A 19,369-nucleotide genomic window follows, 5' to 3' on the forward strand; every position below is an offset into this window, starting at 1 on the left:
TATCTGTAGTGCCATCACGAGCTGCCGGAGGTCAAAACCAACGAAGGAGTCCAGGAGCTTCAACAGAGTCGGAGGGAAGCCGACAAGGACTCCCAAAGAAACTTTGAGGCTGCTCAACACTGCACTGGACTGGCAGCTGACAGTGGACTTGGGCAGGCAGCTTAAGTTCCCTCAGCATGTCACCAAGACCACCCCCAGACCTGACATCATCCTGGTGTCAGAGGCAACAAAGAACATCATCATGCTGGAGCTTACTGTGCCATGGTAAGACCATATAGAGGAGGCCTTTGAGAGGAAAAGGGAGAAATATGATGGGCTTGTCAGTGACTGCCACAGACAAGGCTGGAAGGCAAAGTGCTTACCTGTGGAGGTGGGGTGAGGGGGCTTTGCAGGACAGTCCGTCTGAAGAGCTTACACTGCACTCGGCATCACAAGAGAAAGAAAGAGGAAGGCCACCTACAACAACACAGAGGCCGCAGAGAAAGCCTCTAGTTGGCTCTGGATTAAGAGAGCTAAGAGTGCTGCTAGGGGACAAGTTGAGGCCTTATCAACCTCAGCTGGGTCGCCTGAGAGAGGGTGTCTGATTGTCAAATGACCCCAAAACACCCAATGAGGCTTAGCATCAGAAGATGTTTCATTACAAAATAATTATCTGAAATGCATAGACTAATAGCGGAATAGTTTGCAGTTCCACAGCAATTCTGTTGTATTTTGTATCTTTATCAGTGTTTCCTGATAAATATTTAGACTGCAGTGGCTGCCATAGTTCCTGCTACAGTTTCTTAATGAACCAAATTGTTTCCACGCTCATAGTGACACTCAAGATCTTTAACTTTGTGTGTTGCTCCATTGCCTCATTGTAGACCTGTGTGCAGCGCTCTTTGCTTTGCTCCCTCCCTCTCTCTCTCTATTGGTAGCATCGGGAGAAATCCTGAGTAAGTGTGCCATCAAAACATCGATTAAGTTTTTACCATCCTAATAGGCTGTCCATGTCATACTTCGAGCTGTAGTTCACAGTGTTAGCTGCAGGTGTGGGCCAGGATTGACATAATTATCATTTGGCCCTTTGTTTAATACAATTTGGAGATTACAAATAAATAACATGAGTTTCTGATGAGAAAAAACACAAATGAAATGAAAAATGTTGTTCACTTTAATTACTTTTATATGTTGTGTTTTTTCCACAAAAAATCTATTGTGTCACAACCCTTGATATGACAGCTTTAGCTAAGTGCTAGTTTTAGATGCTTCTATTGTACAGTTGACAGAGCCATTCCTGTGTGTGCATCCAGAGAAAAGTAAATTTTGTTGTTTAGCTTATTCATCAGGTACATTGTCTCTGCACATTTGTTTGGTTCTAAAATCATTGTGTTTGTGAATAGTATTAAGAATGCCTCAATAAACGGTCCTGTTATGTTTAGGTTTATACATTGGACAGTTTCGTACCATTTGTAATTCATGTATGGTGTCGCTAATGTAGCACACAGTTGTTCAAATGAGCAGTTCAGTTTCTAAAAAACTTCTATATTATATTATTATTCTGTGACGAAGATGTTTTAGGTTCTTATTAGTTTGTTATATTGTGCATTGCAGCTAAGCTATACGCTTCTGAGTATCTGTGGCTGATGATTATGTTTATTATGCTTATTATGATTAGGCTGTTAATAATAGCTACATTGTTTGGTTTATTTTTCTGAAACACACACACACACACACACACACACACACACACACACACACACACACACACACACACACACACACACACACAAACAATTAAAATCAACTGCATTCAAGAGCAGTAAATTGATCAACTGTCTATATTTACAGTATATTAACATTACACCTTGCGGGAACATGGAGAGGCCATTGGATAATGCACACTCCTGAATTATAACTGAGCGTAGCCATCCTGTAATGTGTTATCCTGTATTGAGACCCTTTCACAGGCACCATTATTGGACAAAATACAAATTCTTGTCGCACTGTTGAGTTTCTGGTATGGAGGACAATGAAATCCACTTGACATGTCTGGCAGACCTGACAGTTTATGTGTCCTGGTCCAATCCAACTGTAATTGCTTTTCCAGATAATATGTGTGAACTGCACCCAATGTTGTAATCTCGATACAGGATTCACTACTTTCTGCTAATCACAAGGAACACTCAGGCCTGAACACTCAGTGTGATAATAATCCATGTGACACTCTATTGCTCTGTATAAGCAATATCTATATATACACACATTAATAAATTCTAAATGTATTCTATATGCAAACTAAGTGTTTTCAGTGAAATCTGAGATTCAATACTGCCATACATTTGGGCTGGGTTGAGTATAGTAGCTGTTGATGCTTATTTCTTAAGGACTATAGGTCGGGGAACCTAGCCAGGGAAGACGGTGTCTGGTGGCAGAATGTGTGAATCCCAATGTCAGCATTAAGATAAGCGGGAGCAATTCATTGTATGTCACAATGTATGACAGTTCGGTCAGGTGTATAAGCTGCCCGGAGGCAAGTGTCAGTGATAAGTCCATAATTACTATAGGGCAGACGGAAAGGGAGCAATGAAGATAGTGAGAGGAGTGGATGACAACAAAGGAATAGGAGGCCTGGGGACAAATACAGCCAGCTAGAAAAGTAAGTGTGATAGAGTGTTCATGAATGTATGGTTGTTGTGCACTTACCTTGGATCCTCGCTCGTTAAAAATAATCTCCACATCTAAAATCTTGCCAAATTGCTGCAGAAGTAAGGAAGGGAAAAGAAAGACAGGGGATACAAAAAAAAGCAGAAAAGGGAAAGTATTAATTAGAACATGGTACCTGCACTTTTATCTCCTTCTCTAAAATGCTTCCTCAGTACGCCGAAACCTACAAAGCAATATACAGGACCATAATAGAACATCCTCCCTGTCATCAGTCAATGCATCATATTAACAAAGTCCTTCTCACTCTACAATGAGATTAATGCAATTTAAATTTACTTTTTACACCGTGTGTGTGTGTGTGTGTGTGTGTGTGTGTGTGTGTGTGTGTGTGTGTCTGAGTGAGAGCAGGCAAGTGGATGCAAATGCTATAGCAGTGCAATGCCTCAGAATGCACCACTGATCTTAATGATGCCCATCGTCCTGCCTTTCGTCTCCCTTTAAAGCTGGAATATTTATAGTGGAGGCAAAATACACATCATTTACAACAGGAAATGGGGTGTGTGAGGAATGGGTGAGAGAGAGTTAAGTGATAGCCCATGATAAATTATAAATTTGTTTATCTGCTCATAGTGCAAACCATCATAGTAATCTCCTGTCAAAGTCCTCTCTCATCAGTCTAACCATGCAGTGGTACCTACACCCTTCTCTTCAGATCTAGCTGTTGACGAAGATCAATGCTTCACTTTAATTGTCTTATTATTTACAGTGAGACTTGGTGCTTTTGGTGTTTCTAACCCCATTGATGGTGGTGAATATGTAGCTGGTATATATGTGGGTTTAAGTAGGATAAGATAAGTATGGTCTAACTCCGACATCACCTATTAGTACACTTCTTCATCGTTGCAGTAAGGTAAGAAAATAAACCTTTTAGTATTTTTTTCATCGTGTGTTTTCCAAAAATGAGACAAAACATTGATGAACGGATATTGATGAAAAAAAGTCAGGTGTGTTAAGACGACTGATATACATGAGTGGGTGCAATTTTGGTTTTCAGCTATTTACTTTCAGCTATTTACTTTGCGTACAGTGTAATCAGAATCAGAAAGTGTGTGTGTGTGTGTGGGGGGGGGGGCGAGGAAGGCCAAATGCAAGGGCAACGCACTGCATGCTCCATCGCGAGGCTCTTGTTGCTAAACGGATGGACGATGAACTACATCAGATATTACAGGACGTTATACAAGTAGTGAATTTCATAAAGTCCACTCCAACGTGCACTGGCTTTCACGTGGGGCGGTGTTGAATAGCGTTTTTGAGCTGATCAGTGAATTCCTCTCATCTGAAAATCATCAGCTGGCTGGCAGTTTTTCCGATGCATCATGGCTTCGGAAACTTGCACACATGTCGGACTTTTTCCAGCATCTAAATGTACTAAATCAGAGCATGCAGGGGGTGCGAGACATACATATTACATGTGCAGGACAAAGTAGGGGCTTTTACAAAGAAAATCACCCTGTGGTCGGCCAAACTCAAGGAGGGAGTGACAGAGATGTTCCCACAGCTTCACCAAGAGCTTCTGTCATCCGGTCTTGATTCAGGCACCATTTCACTACTGATCCAGTCCCACCTGGAGCGCCTGCAGGGATATTTCAAAGACTATTTCCCTGAACTGGAGAACAACTCAAATCAAAAGAGAGAATTTGCTCCAGGAGGAGATGAGAGACTGGATCTTATGTCCTGGGAGAGACTCATAGACTTGGCAAATGAATGGGAGTTGAGGGTGAAATGTTAGGCTCTCTCACTCCCACAGTACTGGCTGTATGTGAAAAAAGACAATCCTGCACTGGCTGAGAGGGCTCTGAAATCCCTTCTTCCATTTGCCACCACATACCTCTGTGAGGCTGGCTTTTCTACATTGAATGTATTGAAAACAAAGCAAAGAGCACGTCTGCAAATGGAGGATGACATTCGTCTGGCACTGACAAACCTAAAACCTAGGATTGATAAACTGTGTAGGAGCCACCGGGCCCACCCCTCCCACTAGTGAGGGACCAGGTATACACACGGAGACAAACATACTTAAATGACAAGCACATAAGAAAGACACTGAATGTAATGAATAAATAACTAAATACATTTTTTGACAGCATCTAATTGACGATTTCTTACTCATTTTGTCAGGCTACAAGATCGTTTTGGATTTTTACCAGTTTGAGCCTGTGTCACTTTCTGCTCTGATGGAAATAGTTGCTCAGATGAAACCCTGAGGTTCTCCTACTATTGGAATGTTCAAATGATAATAAACAGCAGTCTTGCTACAGGTGCTGTTCCTAAGTTTCTTAAACAGCCTGTGGTGCAGCCCTTGATCAAAAAAGCAAACATGAATACCCCAATCTTCAATCATTTTAGACCTATTTCTAAACTCCCTTTTATTTAAAAAATATTGGAGAAAGTTCTACTTGTACAACTGCAATCTTGTGTGTATGATTTAGGTGAAAGGGATCTATTGGCAGACATTTTATATAAAATAATCCTAGAGATATTTTTCGCTAGTGTGCTTCATAAATTGTACGGATTGTTGTTTCTTTACCCTAGAATGGGCCATTTATATCTAAATACTTTATATTTACATCAGGAGTTTTTTTTTTTTTACAGTAGCCTAAACTGGAAAAACTAAACACATTTCAAGTTTTTATGACAACTGAAGACTACCACAGTTTCTCTTCCATGTTTGAATGGAGAGGGTGAGTTGAGGGGTATTCAGCTGCAACACGCAACTTCACCACTAGATGTCACAAAATTCTAAACACTGAACCTTTAAATGTTCTTAGTGTTCTTGAAGTATTCCAATCTAGGTTTAAACCTCTTCACAGCACCAAATCTGCACTTTTAGCTTTTCACAATTTTTTTGGGGGGGATAATGCTATTCTTATACTTTTAGACCTTACAGCTGCCTGACCTACCCTTTTTTTTCTTGATCTGCTCCCCTTGTCAGAGTGTCTACAGGACATTAAAGCTTGGATGGCTCTAAACATTTTTAATTTCAATTACAGCAAAACTTGTAATATATATATATATAATTTATAATATATTAGGACTTAGTGGTGCCCCTAATACCTCTTTTGACCTGGGCTCCCTTGTTCCTTATGTCAAACCAACAGTAACAGATCCGGGGGTAAAAATTTACAGTGATTTTAAAAATGTATCAACAGATTAATTATGTTCTAAAATCCAGTGATTTTGAGAGGGTTATACATGCCTTTGTCTCCAACCGACTTGATTATTGTAATGCCCCCTATGTTGGTGTTAGCCAGATTTCCTTCTCTCGCTTGCAATTAGTCCAGAATGCTGCCGCTTGACTTCAAACTGGGACACGCAAGCAAGAGCATATTTCGCCTGTATTGGCTCCCTGTACATTTTGGGACCAGTCCAAGATCTTTTTGTTTGCCTATAATGCTCTGAATGGGCTGGCTCCATCCTGCCTTTCCGACCTTCTTCACCCATATATTCCATCACGTCGACGGAGATCTGCCGACAAAACACTTGTTGTCGTACCTAAAGCAAGGTTGAAACACAGGGGGGACAGAGCAAAGGCTCTGTCCCCCCTGGCCCCCAAACTCTGGAACGAGCTGCCCCCCCAGATTAGACTAGCCCCCACTTTGTCTGTGTTTAAATCTTGTTTAACAACCCATTTGTTCTCCTTGGCTTTCTCTGACCCTGTATGAGAGTTTGACTGTTTGTGGTTTTATCTTGTGGTATATTGCTGTTTGGAAAACAGTGATTTACATCATGTTTATGTTTTATGCTGTATTTGATCTATTTAATGATGTACAGCACTTTGGTCAACTCTGTTGTTTTTTAAATGTGCTTTATTAATAAATTTGGATTGGATTGGATAAATGTCGGTTTCGATACATTTTTGGTTAACTGCCCAGCCCTACCCACAACTGTGACAGCTCTCTAAATTCATTCCAGAGCATCTCCATTGGGTTAATGTATCCCAGGTTGCCATTTAAGAAATTAAATGGAAAGGTATTGGACGCATGTATTCCCGAGTGTTGACATCTCGCAATGAGACGAGTTCCCGTGGCCGTAGTAGCATATACCGGTAGCAGGTGACACTAATCACACAGATTAATGGGGTATCTGCAGGGAGAGGAGATGCTGCAGATTCCTACAGAGGGACTGTTAAAAGCGATTGCCTGTGGTTGAAAACCTACATCTGCAAATTGGCCAGGTTTTTATAAAGCCCTGAACTTTGGATGGCGAGCTGATGAATGGATGAGACCACACAGATCTTATAGCAAAATAACTTCACAATATCCACATTTTCCTGCCAAGGCGGTAGGACACAACTTGCAGCAAGAAAAGAAAAACTCAATATATTCACCATTCACACACATATTTCCCCAGCACATGCCCCTTTTTTTATCTTTCCAGACCAGACACTTACTTCAGGGAAATTATGAACCCATTCATGTGTGTGCATTAGCAATATGATTGTGTTGTGGATTCTCAATATTTACAAGTGCACTTAATAAGAAGAAAAAAGAATGACGATTTAAATTTTAAGTTTATGTTTGCCCATGGAAATTTGGGTGAAATATGATGGCCAGATGTATTATATATTACAATTTATTCATTTATCTATTTTGGTTTGTTTGTCTGTTTTCCTTATTTCTAATATACATGTGAACTTTAGCAACACATCAGTCTCCTGAGTTTTCATTAAATATTGTCATCAGTATAATTTGATGACAAGTCTCCTGATTAAACTAGTCAATTCTCTGTGATTATCATACTGGCTGATGATGCAGCATATCCAGTACGCATATGCTACATAAACTTTGCTAGCCAGGAGGAGGTAATTGACATATAGTATTTAATGTATACTCTTGTTTTGGTTGAATTCTGAGTTAATTACATCATTAAAAAATGTATCTGAAAAACTTTGTATCAAAATTCCAAATGCAGTATTGGTGGGGGGAATAACAGAAACTGCAAATGATGAGGAGGTGATCGATTTTCTCAAGCAATATGGTTCTATTAGTAGAACAGTTCTAGTAAATGAGGCAATAAATGATTGCGAGTTCCTCTTTGAACTGGGCTAGTGTGGCCATTATTATTGCTATGTCTATGACACCCAAATCAACCTGTCTTTTAAGCCAGACAATGACAGCCGCTTGAGCATCTTAACACACTGCCTAAATGCCATCAAAGAATAGATGTCATTTAACTTCCTTCAACTTAATATAAAAACAAAACACAAATAATAATATTTGGTCCCAATCAGCTAGCAGGCACTCGAGCCACTGAAAACGGGTCCGCGAGCCACTTTTGGGATGCAACCCACCAGTTGAGAATCACTGGTTTAAATAAAGGGCTGTTTTATTTTGAGATAAAAATCAGTAATTTGCTATTCAGTTTTTCTCTGTCTTTTCTGTTTCTAAAATAATATATTAGATAAAACAACAATTATTTTACTCTACAAAAAAAAAAAAAAAAGTTTAGTTTTCGCCAAAGCTGTAAGAGCAGCTGGAGTCATGGTTATGTGAACTAACCTTGCCAGACAATATGGTAATGCTCAGCCTTGTGCTCTCAATATCTAAACCTTGAATCAAGCACTATATTTCAATAAATAAATAAACATGGAAGAGACAGCATAGCGAAGGCAAGATCACAATCAACAACAATGTATAGTGGACGGCTGTGGCTTAGGAAATAGAGCGGTTTGTCCACTAACCAGAAGGACGGCAGTTCGATCCCAGTCTCCCCCATTCTACATGCTGAAGTGTCCTTGAGCAAGATACTGAACCCAAAATTGCCCCTGATGGCTCTGACGGCAATGTATGAGTGACGTGTGATGAAGAAAGTAATGCACACAGATGCACTGTATGAATGGGTGAATGGGAAAACTGTACTGTAAGGAAATTTGAGTAGTGATCCAGACTACAATATTGCTATGAAAATACAGACCATTCATGTGTTTTTAATTGGATATATGGAGGAACTGACCAGAGTCAGAAATACCATCAAAAAAGGGGAAAAAATAAGACGAGACTGTTGTCACTTCAATTACAATAAAATATAAAATGCTTAAACTGAGATATTGTTTTAATTTATTCATCGTTCAAATAATTTTTTAGCAAGTCACAGTGTGTGTTTGTTATTCACGTATGTATTCTCAAAGCAGAGTAACCACTCAATGTATTGTATGAACAAACACAGACACTTAACTGCCCCATTGTGATTTTTGTGATAAATATTAATCATTCATTCTAATATATCTTCTGCCAGTGTAATTTTAGAATTTGAGGTCATTAGAAGTAGGTGACGATAGGTCAAACTTTCACAAATCAAAGCAGTACATTATCTATTAATTACTATGTGGAATATGTTGTCCGGAATATTTGCAGTGATCGAATGTATGTAAATGAGGGCATTTGTACTGAAGAACGTCAGAACAAAATTTACATACTTGTACTTAGCTTGGGTATTTTCTTTTTATACTACCTTACATACTTTACTCACTTCCAATATATGGCAAAGGTACCTTTTATTCCAGCAACATTTTTTGAAAATCATTGTCACTTGTTAATTTGTAGATTAAGTTTTTATCCAAACAATTTGATAAAAGGATTATTTGGATAATTGATAAATCTGTCAATTATTTTATCAATTATTAATTAGATAAAAAGACAAAAGCTACATTTGACCATTTCCAACAGTTTAGGATGTCTTAAAGTCACCTAAATTCAAGATACCTTATATTAAGTTTAAACTAGTCAGTGTGGTGTTGTAGATATCATGAACTTGAATTATGACGAGTCAGAATAAAATTGTAGATGTCTGAAACTAGAATTTAATATTTTTTTTAATAAAAGAATATAATCTTATTTATATATTATCATATTTCAACTGAATTTTATAATGAGAAACCACACACACAATGATGACAAAAGTAGTTTGAATCTTACTATGTAACTACAGATGTTGAAAATTCCAGTTTTGAGTAGTTCAAAGGGAATTAATGATGATGTTTTGACAAGTCAGAATGATGTTATATATATCTTGTGCAAAAATCACAGTGAAAGTAGGATTAGTCAAAATGACATTGCTGTTATCTGTGAAGTCAATTCTGGATACGTACACTTGTTTAACTAATGTTAAAACCAGGGCTGTCAAATGTTAAAATGCGTGATGATTAATTTGTGGAATTAAAGCGTTCATTTTTTTAACGCATTAACGCATGTGCAGAATGACCCGCTCCATGTACCCATACCCGCCCCCACTCACTCGCTCAGAGCGACACACCCAGTGAGATCAGAGGTCGTTCACATGAAGCAGCCGGTCAGTGACTTTGTAGAAGAACAGTGAAATACAGATTTTCTCTGGTCTCAGCTGCTCAGTGATCAGCACCGCTGCGTCATGATCAGAGCAGAAGCTGCAGTTGGTTTGTACCGAGCTGGAGTTTCTGTTTCCTCCTCCACTCTGCTCTCACTTTAACTAATAAACACTCATCACTAGTTATCAGGACCTGATCAGTACATGAAGTAACTTAGTGTTTGTCTGATTCGCTCCAGAGTTTATGAGACTGAATTTAAACATCATGAAAATGGCAACATTTTGTGCTCAGTACAACACGAGACGTGATGCTCACAGTCAGGACTCAGTGTTAAAATGAGCGGAGCGACACGCAGACATGATCCGACACCATCGATTCATAACCAAACACATGACCGTACGTTTGTCACCTAAATCATCCCAATAAAAAATGAACTATGAACATGAACTAGTTCATTTTCATCTGCATGAATGCCCCAATTGTTTAGGATAAAGGTCATCTTTGAGTTTGATAAAAAAAAAAATCTAAATAACATCATCCTATGTTTGCTCAGAGGCATAGCAAAGAGACAGCCACATTTTATTATGGTGTGGTATGTTTTAATTTGATTTGATTTGATTTTTCAATCTTAATAACTCTAGCATTTGGACTTGTCATCAATAAAAAAACAAATGTTAAATGTATAAATCCGCTTTCTGTCATTTATCTTTCTGTTCCCACAACAATATACATTTTAGAAATGGTGATTAATTGTGATAAATCACAGCTACCCTGTGATTAATCTGATTAAACATTTTCATCGTTTGACAGCCCTAGTTAAACCTGCTGAATGTGTCTGATACAGAGAGCTGTCTGTGTGACTGGAGGTGGGTCTGTTAGTCACACAGTCTCTCTCACTCACAGCAGACCAGACACAAAACTCTTCCAGCTGTTTGTTTTTGTGCTTTAGAGCAAAAACGCTGAAATTTACATTGTGTCTTTGTTTCACTGCCTTGTGTTTGCTAATGGCGCTACCTCTGTTCATTCAGTATATGTCTCTCAACGACCATACTCTCTCTTCCTTATTGAGTTGGGGAAGTGACCGTCGTTCAAAGTGTGTGAACATTTTATGTTAAAACCTCAAAGAAAACTTGAGAAAAGCTGATTTCACATGACACAGCCGCACAAGATCACTTTGAAACTATAGTCGTCAGTAAACCGAGAGAAGAAGAAGAAGAAGAATGATGTCGACGACTAATCTCCAATGTATCGTTAGTTGTGTTTGCCTCTGCCATTTTTTAAAAAACTCCAGTCATGTGTTTTCAGCCAGCTGATTTACTGGCCCCCACCTCAGGATGCCACAGTAAATGCCAATGCATCATAAAAGACCTGACTCCTAAATTACTCGCATAACTGATTCAATTTGTTGTTGCAGCCCTAGTCCTGTCACATCCCTGAGTTTAGTTGAGTTACATTTTTTCATTTCCTCATGTTTGTGTCTCATTTTTTTTTTGACACTCAGATTCGTCCACATTTCAGGTCTCTTCACTTCCAATCCCCCAGTGTTTTCTGTGCCCCTGCAGGTGTGTTTACACAAACCTGCCCTAATGTGTCACACCTACATCTTATTGTCACCCCCCCTCTCTTTAGTATTAGTCTCTGTGTTTCCCCCCCTTAGTTGCCAGTTAGCCTTGAGTACAGCGTGACATTCAGTATTCACTACGTGTATGATGAGTATATTTTCTAGAGTTTTGCTTTTTGCCCGTCGATTTTTATACCTCTGCCTTGCTGGAGTGATTCTTATGAATCGAACCATCTGCTTAAAAAAACATGTATTTTGAGCCTGAATCTGCTTCAATGTCTGCGTTTGGGTCTTGCCTCTAACCATTGTGATACGTTTCTTTCTTGCTAGTTATGAAACCCTGAATAATTAATATCTTTTCCATGATGTAACACCTTTTCCTCATTTAGTATTGCCGGTCCGGATAAAATGTAAATCTCTTTTCCACCTACTGCTCAGCTTCTTGCCTGCAGCTCTCTGCTTTTGCAAGTGGTAATACTAATTCAGTTATATATGTTCAGAAACCAATTCTGAAGATGAACAAGAGCAAATCGTACACGGTATCCAACAAGGGGATATATCAGAATGTTAATTGGACATTTTATGCAGTGGCAGACAGCCCATCCAGCCTTTTATCAGCAATGGATGCCATTATCAAAAGGCAAACTCAGCAAAAAAAAGTTGGCAGTAGCAGTGCAGCAACAACACTGTGGACACACGTGCTTACACCAGTAAGGTGACAATCCTGCAGAGATGACATAGGACTTGCAGGAGGTCCATCAACTATTTCCTGCTTGTTCTGTCAACAATGCTGTTGCTAAACAGTTATGCAATTACTTGCACAACAATGGTTTGTTTAAAGATATTCAATAAGGATTTTAAGTCAAGAAGCACCGAAACAGTACTATTTAAAGTTACCAATAACCTTCTCATGGCCTCAGATAATTGACTTCTGGATCTTAGTGCAGCATTTGACACCATAGATCAAAAGATTCTGTAACAGAGACTTGAACAACATGTAAGGAGAAAATGAACAGCACTAGGCTGGCTTTTTAATTCATACTTATCAGATAGAATCCAATTTGTTAATATTAAAAATTACTCCTCCATGCACAACAGTTAGTCATGGAGTTCAACAAGGCTCGGTCCTTGGACCGGTACTCTTCACTTTGTATATGACTCCTTTAGGCAACATCATCAGAAAGCACTAACACACCTCCACTGGCCCTGATGGCATCAGCTCCAGACTACTCAGGGATTGTGCAGAGAAGCTCTGTCAGGTGGTTCTGCACATCATCAACCTTCTGAGCTTCTGAGTGGAGAGGGTCCAAGCCCTGTGGAAAACCTCCTGTGTGGTCCCTGTACAAAAGACTGTTGTCCCAGGGAGCCGAACCACTTCAGGCCGGTAGCCTTAACCTCTCACCTCATGAAGACCATGGAAAGGATTATACTAAAGCACCTCCGCCCCCTGGGGAGCACCACGCTGGACCAAGCTGAAATAACACAGCTATTGTGGACATGGCCTAAAATACCCTGGTGGGACAATGCCTCATCCATCTGGCCAGCAGAACAGCTACCTTTAGGTTACAGTTTTTCCACAGGTTACTGACAGGTCCGGCAGATTTTGTTTGGAGAGAAGTGGCTAGTTGTATTCTGAGATGTGTAAATAACCTTGGACTGGAGGCTGCTCCCTTTTTAACTGATTCTACATTTTTTAAGTTTATGGAGTTTCCTCCATTTTTTCACGGTGTTCTTAAAATCTGGACACTTTCTAATTCTGAAAGAATACAAAAGTCTAACTCTTTGCAGTGGTTGTTGAAGGAACTGCTGCTTCATGGAGCGTGGCTGTGCCAAACAAAGATTTTGTGTTGAAACAGCTGGTGGAGGCAGTAAGGCCGGAGCTGACTGATGCCCGGGGTGTGGGCTCTCTGTTGTATGTCTAGTCTTTTTGGGGTTGTTTAGAGGATCCTTGAGGTCTGGAGACAGAGGCAGTGTACAGCCAGGGAACCGCTGGATTGAACCACAGAGACCTGTGCCCGTTTTTTGAGGAGTTGAGCAGACCCCTACTGACCATCTATAACCCTGACAAAGGAAGCCTGCATAGAGCAGACAAAATAACCTTATATATGAACTGTGTGAAAAGCATAAACAGGACGGAACTGAGCAACAGAGCACTTACTGTGTGGATGAACAGATTGAGTGGAGACAATGGTTTGAGGCCACAGTGGAGGATTTTATACAAAACCCCCCTGCAGTGGAGGGTTTCACATGGTGCTTTTGACTCAATGTATCTATCTCTGTTTTTAACCCTGCTGTTAGGAAGTCTCCTTGCTGTAAACTACACAAGACGGTTTTCCATATTTTTACTGAATGCAAGAGGGTCAAACAGTTTTTTAACTCTTGGTTTGGTGTGGAGAACACTGTACCTACCAAGACTGTACAGTGTTTCTCTAACAACAAGCCATGGATTAATATGATAGTGGTGGTGGACCTTGATCGAGGTTGCAGCTGATGGTGGATCCTGATGACGGCAGTAGACAATGACTGTGGATTATGGTGGCATCCGATGATTACAACAAGACTGCTTGATATACAATATGCCTACTCAGATACTTTGCCATTACTGACATCACTTCATCAATTAATTTACCTTCAATTATGCTACAAACTGTTTATTCTAATCAAAGCCGTAAATACTCTTATCTTGCTGATGTTCTCCATTACACGTGGCATCTACGGACTACGGGCATAACACAGACTTCTGTCCGTCCTGGGAGAGGGATCCCACACATGTGGCTCTCTCTGAGGTTTCAATGTTCTTTTTACCCTGTTATAAGCTTTTTTGTTTTGTTTTTCCTTACTCTTGTTGAGGTTTAAGGGCAGAGGATGTCACACCTTGTTTAAGCCCTATGAGACAAATTGTGATTTGTGAATATGGGCTATACAAATACAATTTGATTGATTGATTGATTAATCTGGATATAAAGGCCCTCCTCAAGGAGAAAAAGAGGGCTTTTAGGTCAGGAGACAAGGAGGAGCTGAGAGCTGTTCAGAAGGAGCTGAGGAGGAGGTTCAGGGAGGGGAAGAACAGCTACAGGAGGAAGATGAAGGACCAGCTGCAGCAGAACAACATCAGCAGGGTCTGGAGAGGCCTGAACACCATCTCTGGCCACAAGAAAGATGAGTCCCAGGCTGCAGGGGACCAGAAGTGGGCAAATAACCAGAACATGTTCTTCAACAGGTTTGATCAGGCACCTGCCCCTCCCCCCTACCCTGCCAGCCCAGCTGCAACCCCCTTATCTGCTCCCCCATTACACCAAAACCACCCTACCTCCTCTTCCACAGCAGTCAGCTCTCAGTCACCCATTATCACCAGCCCAACCCCCACTCCATCCATCCAGGCACTGGGTCCTGACGGCATCGGCTCCAGGCTCCTCAAATCCTGTGCTGACCGGATGTGTAGGATTATGGAGAGGGTCTCCAACATGAGCCTGATGCTGGGGAGAGTACCACAGCTATGGAAAACCTCCTGTGTGGTACCGATGCCAAAGACGCCGCACCCAAAATACCTCAGCAGCTACAGGCCGGTGGCACATCCCATCTGATGAAGACCCTGGAGCGGCTTGTCCTTAAACATCTCCTCCCCCTGGTGAGACCATCGATGGACCTGCTGCAGTTTGCCTATCAGCCTGTCATCATGGTGGATGATGCCGTCATCTACTTACAACACAGGTTTCTTTCTCATCTGAAGAAGCCTGGGAGCACTGTGCAGATCGAGTTCTTTGATTTCTCTTGTGCTTTCAACACCATTCACCTGGCACTTCTGAGGGTCAAACTGGAGCATGCTGGAGTGGACCTCCACCTCACATCCTGGATATCGGACTACCTGACCAACAGACCCCAGTATATGAGGACCCGGGACTGTGTCTGCAGTACGGGGGCCCTGCAGGGAACGGTCCTGGCTCCGTTTCTCTTAACCCTCTACACTGCAGACTTCACCGACCACTCAACCTCCTGTCACCTGCAGAAGTTCTCTGATGTCTCTGCGTTTGTCGGCCTCATCATTGACGAGGAAGGACGACAGAGAATACAGAGGACTGACGCAGGACTTTGTGGACTGGTGCCAGCGGAACTGCCTCCAGATCAATGCGGGGAAAACTAAAGAACTGGTGGTGGATTTCCGCAGGCGCAGACACTCCCCCCTGATACCAGTGAACATCCAGGGAATGGACATAGCGTTAGTGACCTTGTATAAGTACCTGGGTGTTCACCTGAACAATAAACTGGACTGGACTGATCATGCCAGTGCACTATTTAAAAGGGCCAGAGCAGACTGTATCTACTCAGGAGACTGTGGTATTTTGGAGTGCAGGGGGCGCTCCTGCATACCTTTTTATGACTCTGTTGTGGCATCGGCCATCTTTGGAGTAGTTTGCTCGGGCAGCAGCATTTCAACTGCTGACAGGAAGAGACTGGACAGACTGATTAGGAGGGCCAGCTCGGTCCTGGGATACCCGCTTGACCCAGTGCAAGCCCGGTCTCAGTAAAAATATTCAGCATAAAAGTAAATAATGATCAAAGAAAACTTACAATACCAGTGAATGATTTCTGCAGCCCAGCTCAACAACCATTAAAGGGATGGTCTGTTTTTTTTCAAGTGGGATTGTATGATAGACTTTTAGTCTGCGGATTATATTAACTACATTAGATGGAGGTCTTTGTTTGAATGAAAGTTTTTGTGCATTGGGTTGAAGATAATTTTCAGTTACCTTCGGGTCGTCAACTGCAGACAACTGGCTGGCACAGGTATTTAGCACCATGGGGCTGATGCTGTCAGGACCCGCAGCCTTATGTGGGTGGAGTTTCCCCTGCTTTCTCTTGACTTTGACAGTAGTAGTCACAGTCAAGCAGGGAAGGGAGCTTGTTGTGTCTGTGGAAAAGGAACTGTGCTGCAGGGGTGAGGGGATAGGGACCCTAAGGCTAATGATGAAAGTTTCCTTCAACCGTTGTCCACAATAGTTATGTTATTTCATTAGAACTGGATCAACACCAATGAGCTGATCAACAAGAAACAAGGATGTGATGTCTTTTATGGTATGAACACACTAACTCCTATAACTCTACCCGGATTACTATTGTAGATGACCTTAAACCGGAAATTTATACAGTAGTTAAAGTATTTAATTTTGTGTTTTTGTTTAAGTTCTGCTCATTTATAGTTGAACCAATCATTCATTATTCACCCCACCAGGTTAGAGATTTTACAGGCACAGAAACATACAGCATTTTGTTACCTTGTTACGTGACTGCATAGCCGGGAGTAGGGTATTATTCATATATATTCATGCACACCTGAATGCAATGTTCGCTTGATAAATCACAGTTCACCTGTAAACATGATCTGCCTCCGATGCTCTAAACACCCACATTCAACCTGATATGGTCAATGCAAATCAACTAATGAATATGGAATGACCAAGGTGATCAATGGGTTTCCATGGTGAATCATTCAAGAAGAAGCGCAACTTTATAAAAAACAAAATCAAGGTTATTGTGCAAAGTGGGGTTGAAGAAAGACATATTGGTTGGTGGCCACAGCAGTGTTCATCTGTTCATCACTAATGAAAGAAAATGTTGCAGTTAATGCAGTTAGTGAGAGTCAGTATGACAGAAAGGACAGTGCCTGAAATAAGAATCTGTGTGTGCATAATCACAATCAAGTGTAAACATGTAAAGAAATCTGTAAATGTGAATTCAGATTTGAACATGCATAGACATGTAAGGTCCCGTGAATCAACTTCCACCTCCGGCCGTCTTAGGAGAATATTCGATTCAATTCAATTTTATTTGAATAGCGCCAAATCATAACATACATTATCTCAAGGCCCTTTGCATGTTAGGCTTGAGACCTTAAAAAAACATTAACTGGAAGAAACCTCTAGCAGGACATGATCATGGTCTACAGTGCCATAGTGCATTGAAGTCGAGAAGAACTAGCACACAATTGCATGTTTTAAACCAGAAAGTGCGGCTCCGTTTATTAAATAGATCTTAGTATGACTCTGTTTGAAGCAGGAGGTCAGAGCTGAGAAAGCAGATCTATTTCCATTTCCAAGACAAAGGCATTTTCAATGTAGAAGAAAACAGTTTTAGTTGTATTTATTTCTGTTGATAATATCAAGCTCTGTGCTGAGACAAACTATTTTACATTAATTTACAGATACCTGTGTCAAATTTTGGATCTACATTCCAATAAAGGTGGCCTTTGAAAAAGCTTCATGGTATAAAAACTTAACTCTAAATGTTGACCATCAGACAGAATTGTACTGCCTTGTTGCACCATGGTGGACTAAATGTATTTTATATGCTTTTATGTTTTGAATGTTGAAATCAGCAAAATAACTAGTAAGCACAGCTTTGCAAAAAATGTACTTCAAGCATTAAAAGTACAATGAAGTATTGTACCAGAATGAATGAATGAATAAATTATGAAATTCAAGTATGTAGCATTTGATGAAACAACTGTGTTTATGACACTAAATTTATAATTTGTAAAATTACCGACATTACCCCGAATTACCATCCACACATGCATTGTCTTGACATGATGGTAAACAGAGCAATCATTTATATCAGTGTCCCTCTCTGTTCCAAAAACTCCTAAAGGTCCAGTGTGTAAGATTTAGGTTGAAGGGATGTATTGGCAGAAATTGCATATAAAATAATCCTAGTGATGTTTTCACTAGTGTGCAGTTTTTTTTACTGCATAGGGGATTACGAGGCGGCCGCCTCCCTTCAACTACGTGCTGCCTCCCGATAAAATTCTCCTTTTCACGCCAACATTACAGTGGAAACCGGATATGGTGATCATGGATATAGAGTGATCAACCTTTTATATGGATAAAAGCTTGGGACAGAATTGTATTTGGGTCATAATTGGGTCTTTTCATACATGTTTGGGCCGTTTTTTAATCCAGTTTTTACTGGCTCTGTAAGTAATTTACTCCTCTCTGTGTCTCTATCATTGTGCTGAGCACTGCCAACTGAGCCAGACCGAGTTCGCCCCACCATCTCTTCCAGCTCTCCTTTCGTTGTCTAAGTAAAAAAATTCTGTTGTTTTTACCCAGTCTGAATTTACACACGTGTACGATGACACTGTTTGTGTGTGTGAGTGCGAATCGGTGTGTGTGTGTCAGCGCAAGAGAAAGTGAGCAAGCAGAGTCCGGATGAGCTGAATTATGAATGAATGCGCGCAGCTATGAAGAAAGATTTTACTCATATAAGAAAGGCATCAATCATTATGTGGTGATCAGTGTTGAAATTGCGGCAGTCATTAAAAAATGTCTGCTTGTGTCTTCTTTTTTATGACAACTGACAGCTACCACAGGTTCTCTGTTCATGTTAAATGTTAGTAAGCTCCACACACTGAACTGTCAACAAATCAACTAATCAACAAAAAAAGTTGCTACCATGGGGATAACACAACAATGACAAAGCTCAGGTTTTCTACCTTCCCACTCACTGCATAATGGCTCTAGTGCGGCACTGATATGTTGGTATAAAATAGCAGGATTTTAGATTTTTAATTACACATTGCCTCCCTAGAGGCAGAGCTGGTTAGTGTGGAGCCTTGTGCAATAATTGGGGTGGCAAATTAGAGTATTGCCAGTATATGAACAGAAGACAAAATTCCCTTGTTGGAAACGCAGGGTTACCTGGAATGCTGGAAGCCTCCAGAGTTGTTTAGGCAGGAGCAGGTGCCATTAATACTCCATTAGCACAAACTCCAACCAATGATGCTCACCCCAAACACATGCATGAACATGTACATGCTGCTGTAC

The 19,369-nt window shown here is 40.7% G+C and overlaps 1 protein-coding gene across 3 annotated transcripts in view; it reads right to left on the bottom strand.

The window, feature by feature from the left end:
* The window catches only part of rbfox3a (RNA binding fox-1 homolog 3a), a 556,640-nt gene that overhangs the window by 66,589 nt on the left and 470,682 nt on the right, over positions 1-19,369 (bottom strand). For all 3 annotated transcript variants that reach the window (XM_034571195.1, XM_034571194.1, XM_034571196.1), the window contains one exon: positions 2,686-2,739. In XM_034571195.1, coding sequence (XP_034427086.1) covers positions 2,686-2,739 — 54 coding nt within the window. The remainder of the gene's footprint in view (positions 1-2,685; positions 2,740-19,369) is intronic.

The sequence above is a fragment of the Hippoglossus hippoglossus genome, chromosome 19 (assembly GCF_009819705.1).
Source record: "Hippoglossus hippoglossus isolate fHipHip1 chromosome 19, fHipHip1.pri, whole genome shotgun sequence".
Lineage (NCBI taxonomy): Eukaryota > Metazoa > Chordata > Actinopteri > Pleuronectiformes > Pleuronectidae > Hippoglossus > Hippoglossus hippoglossus.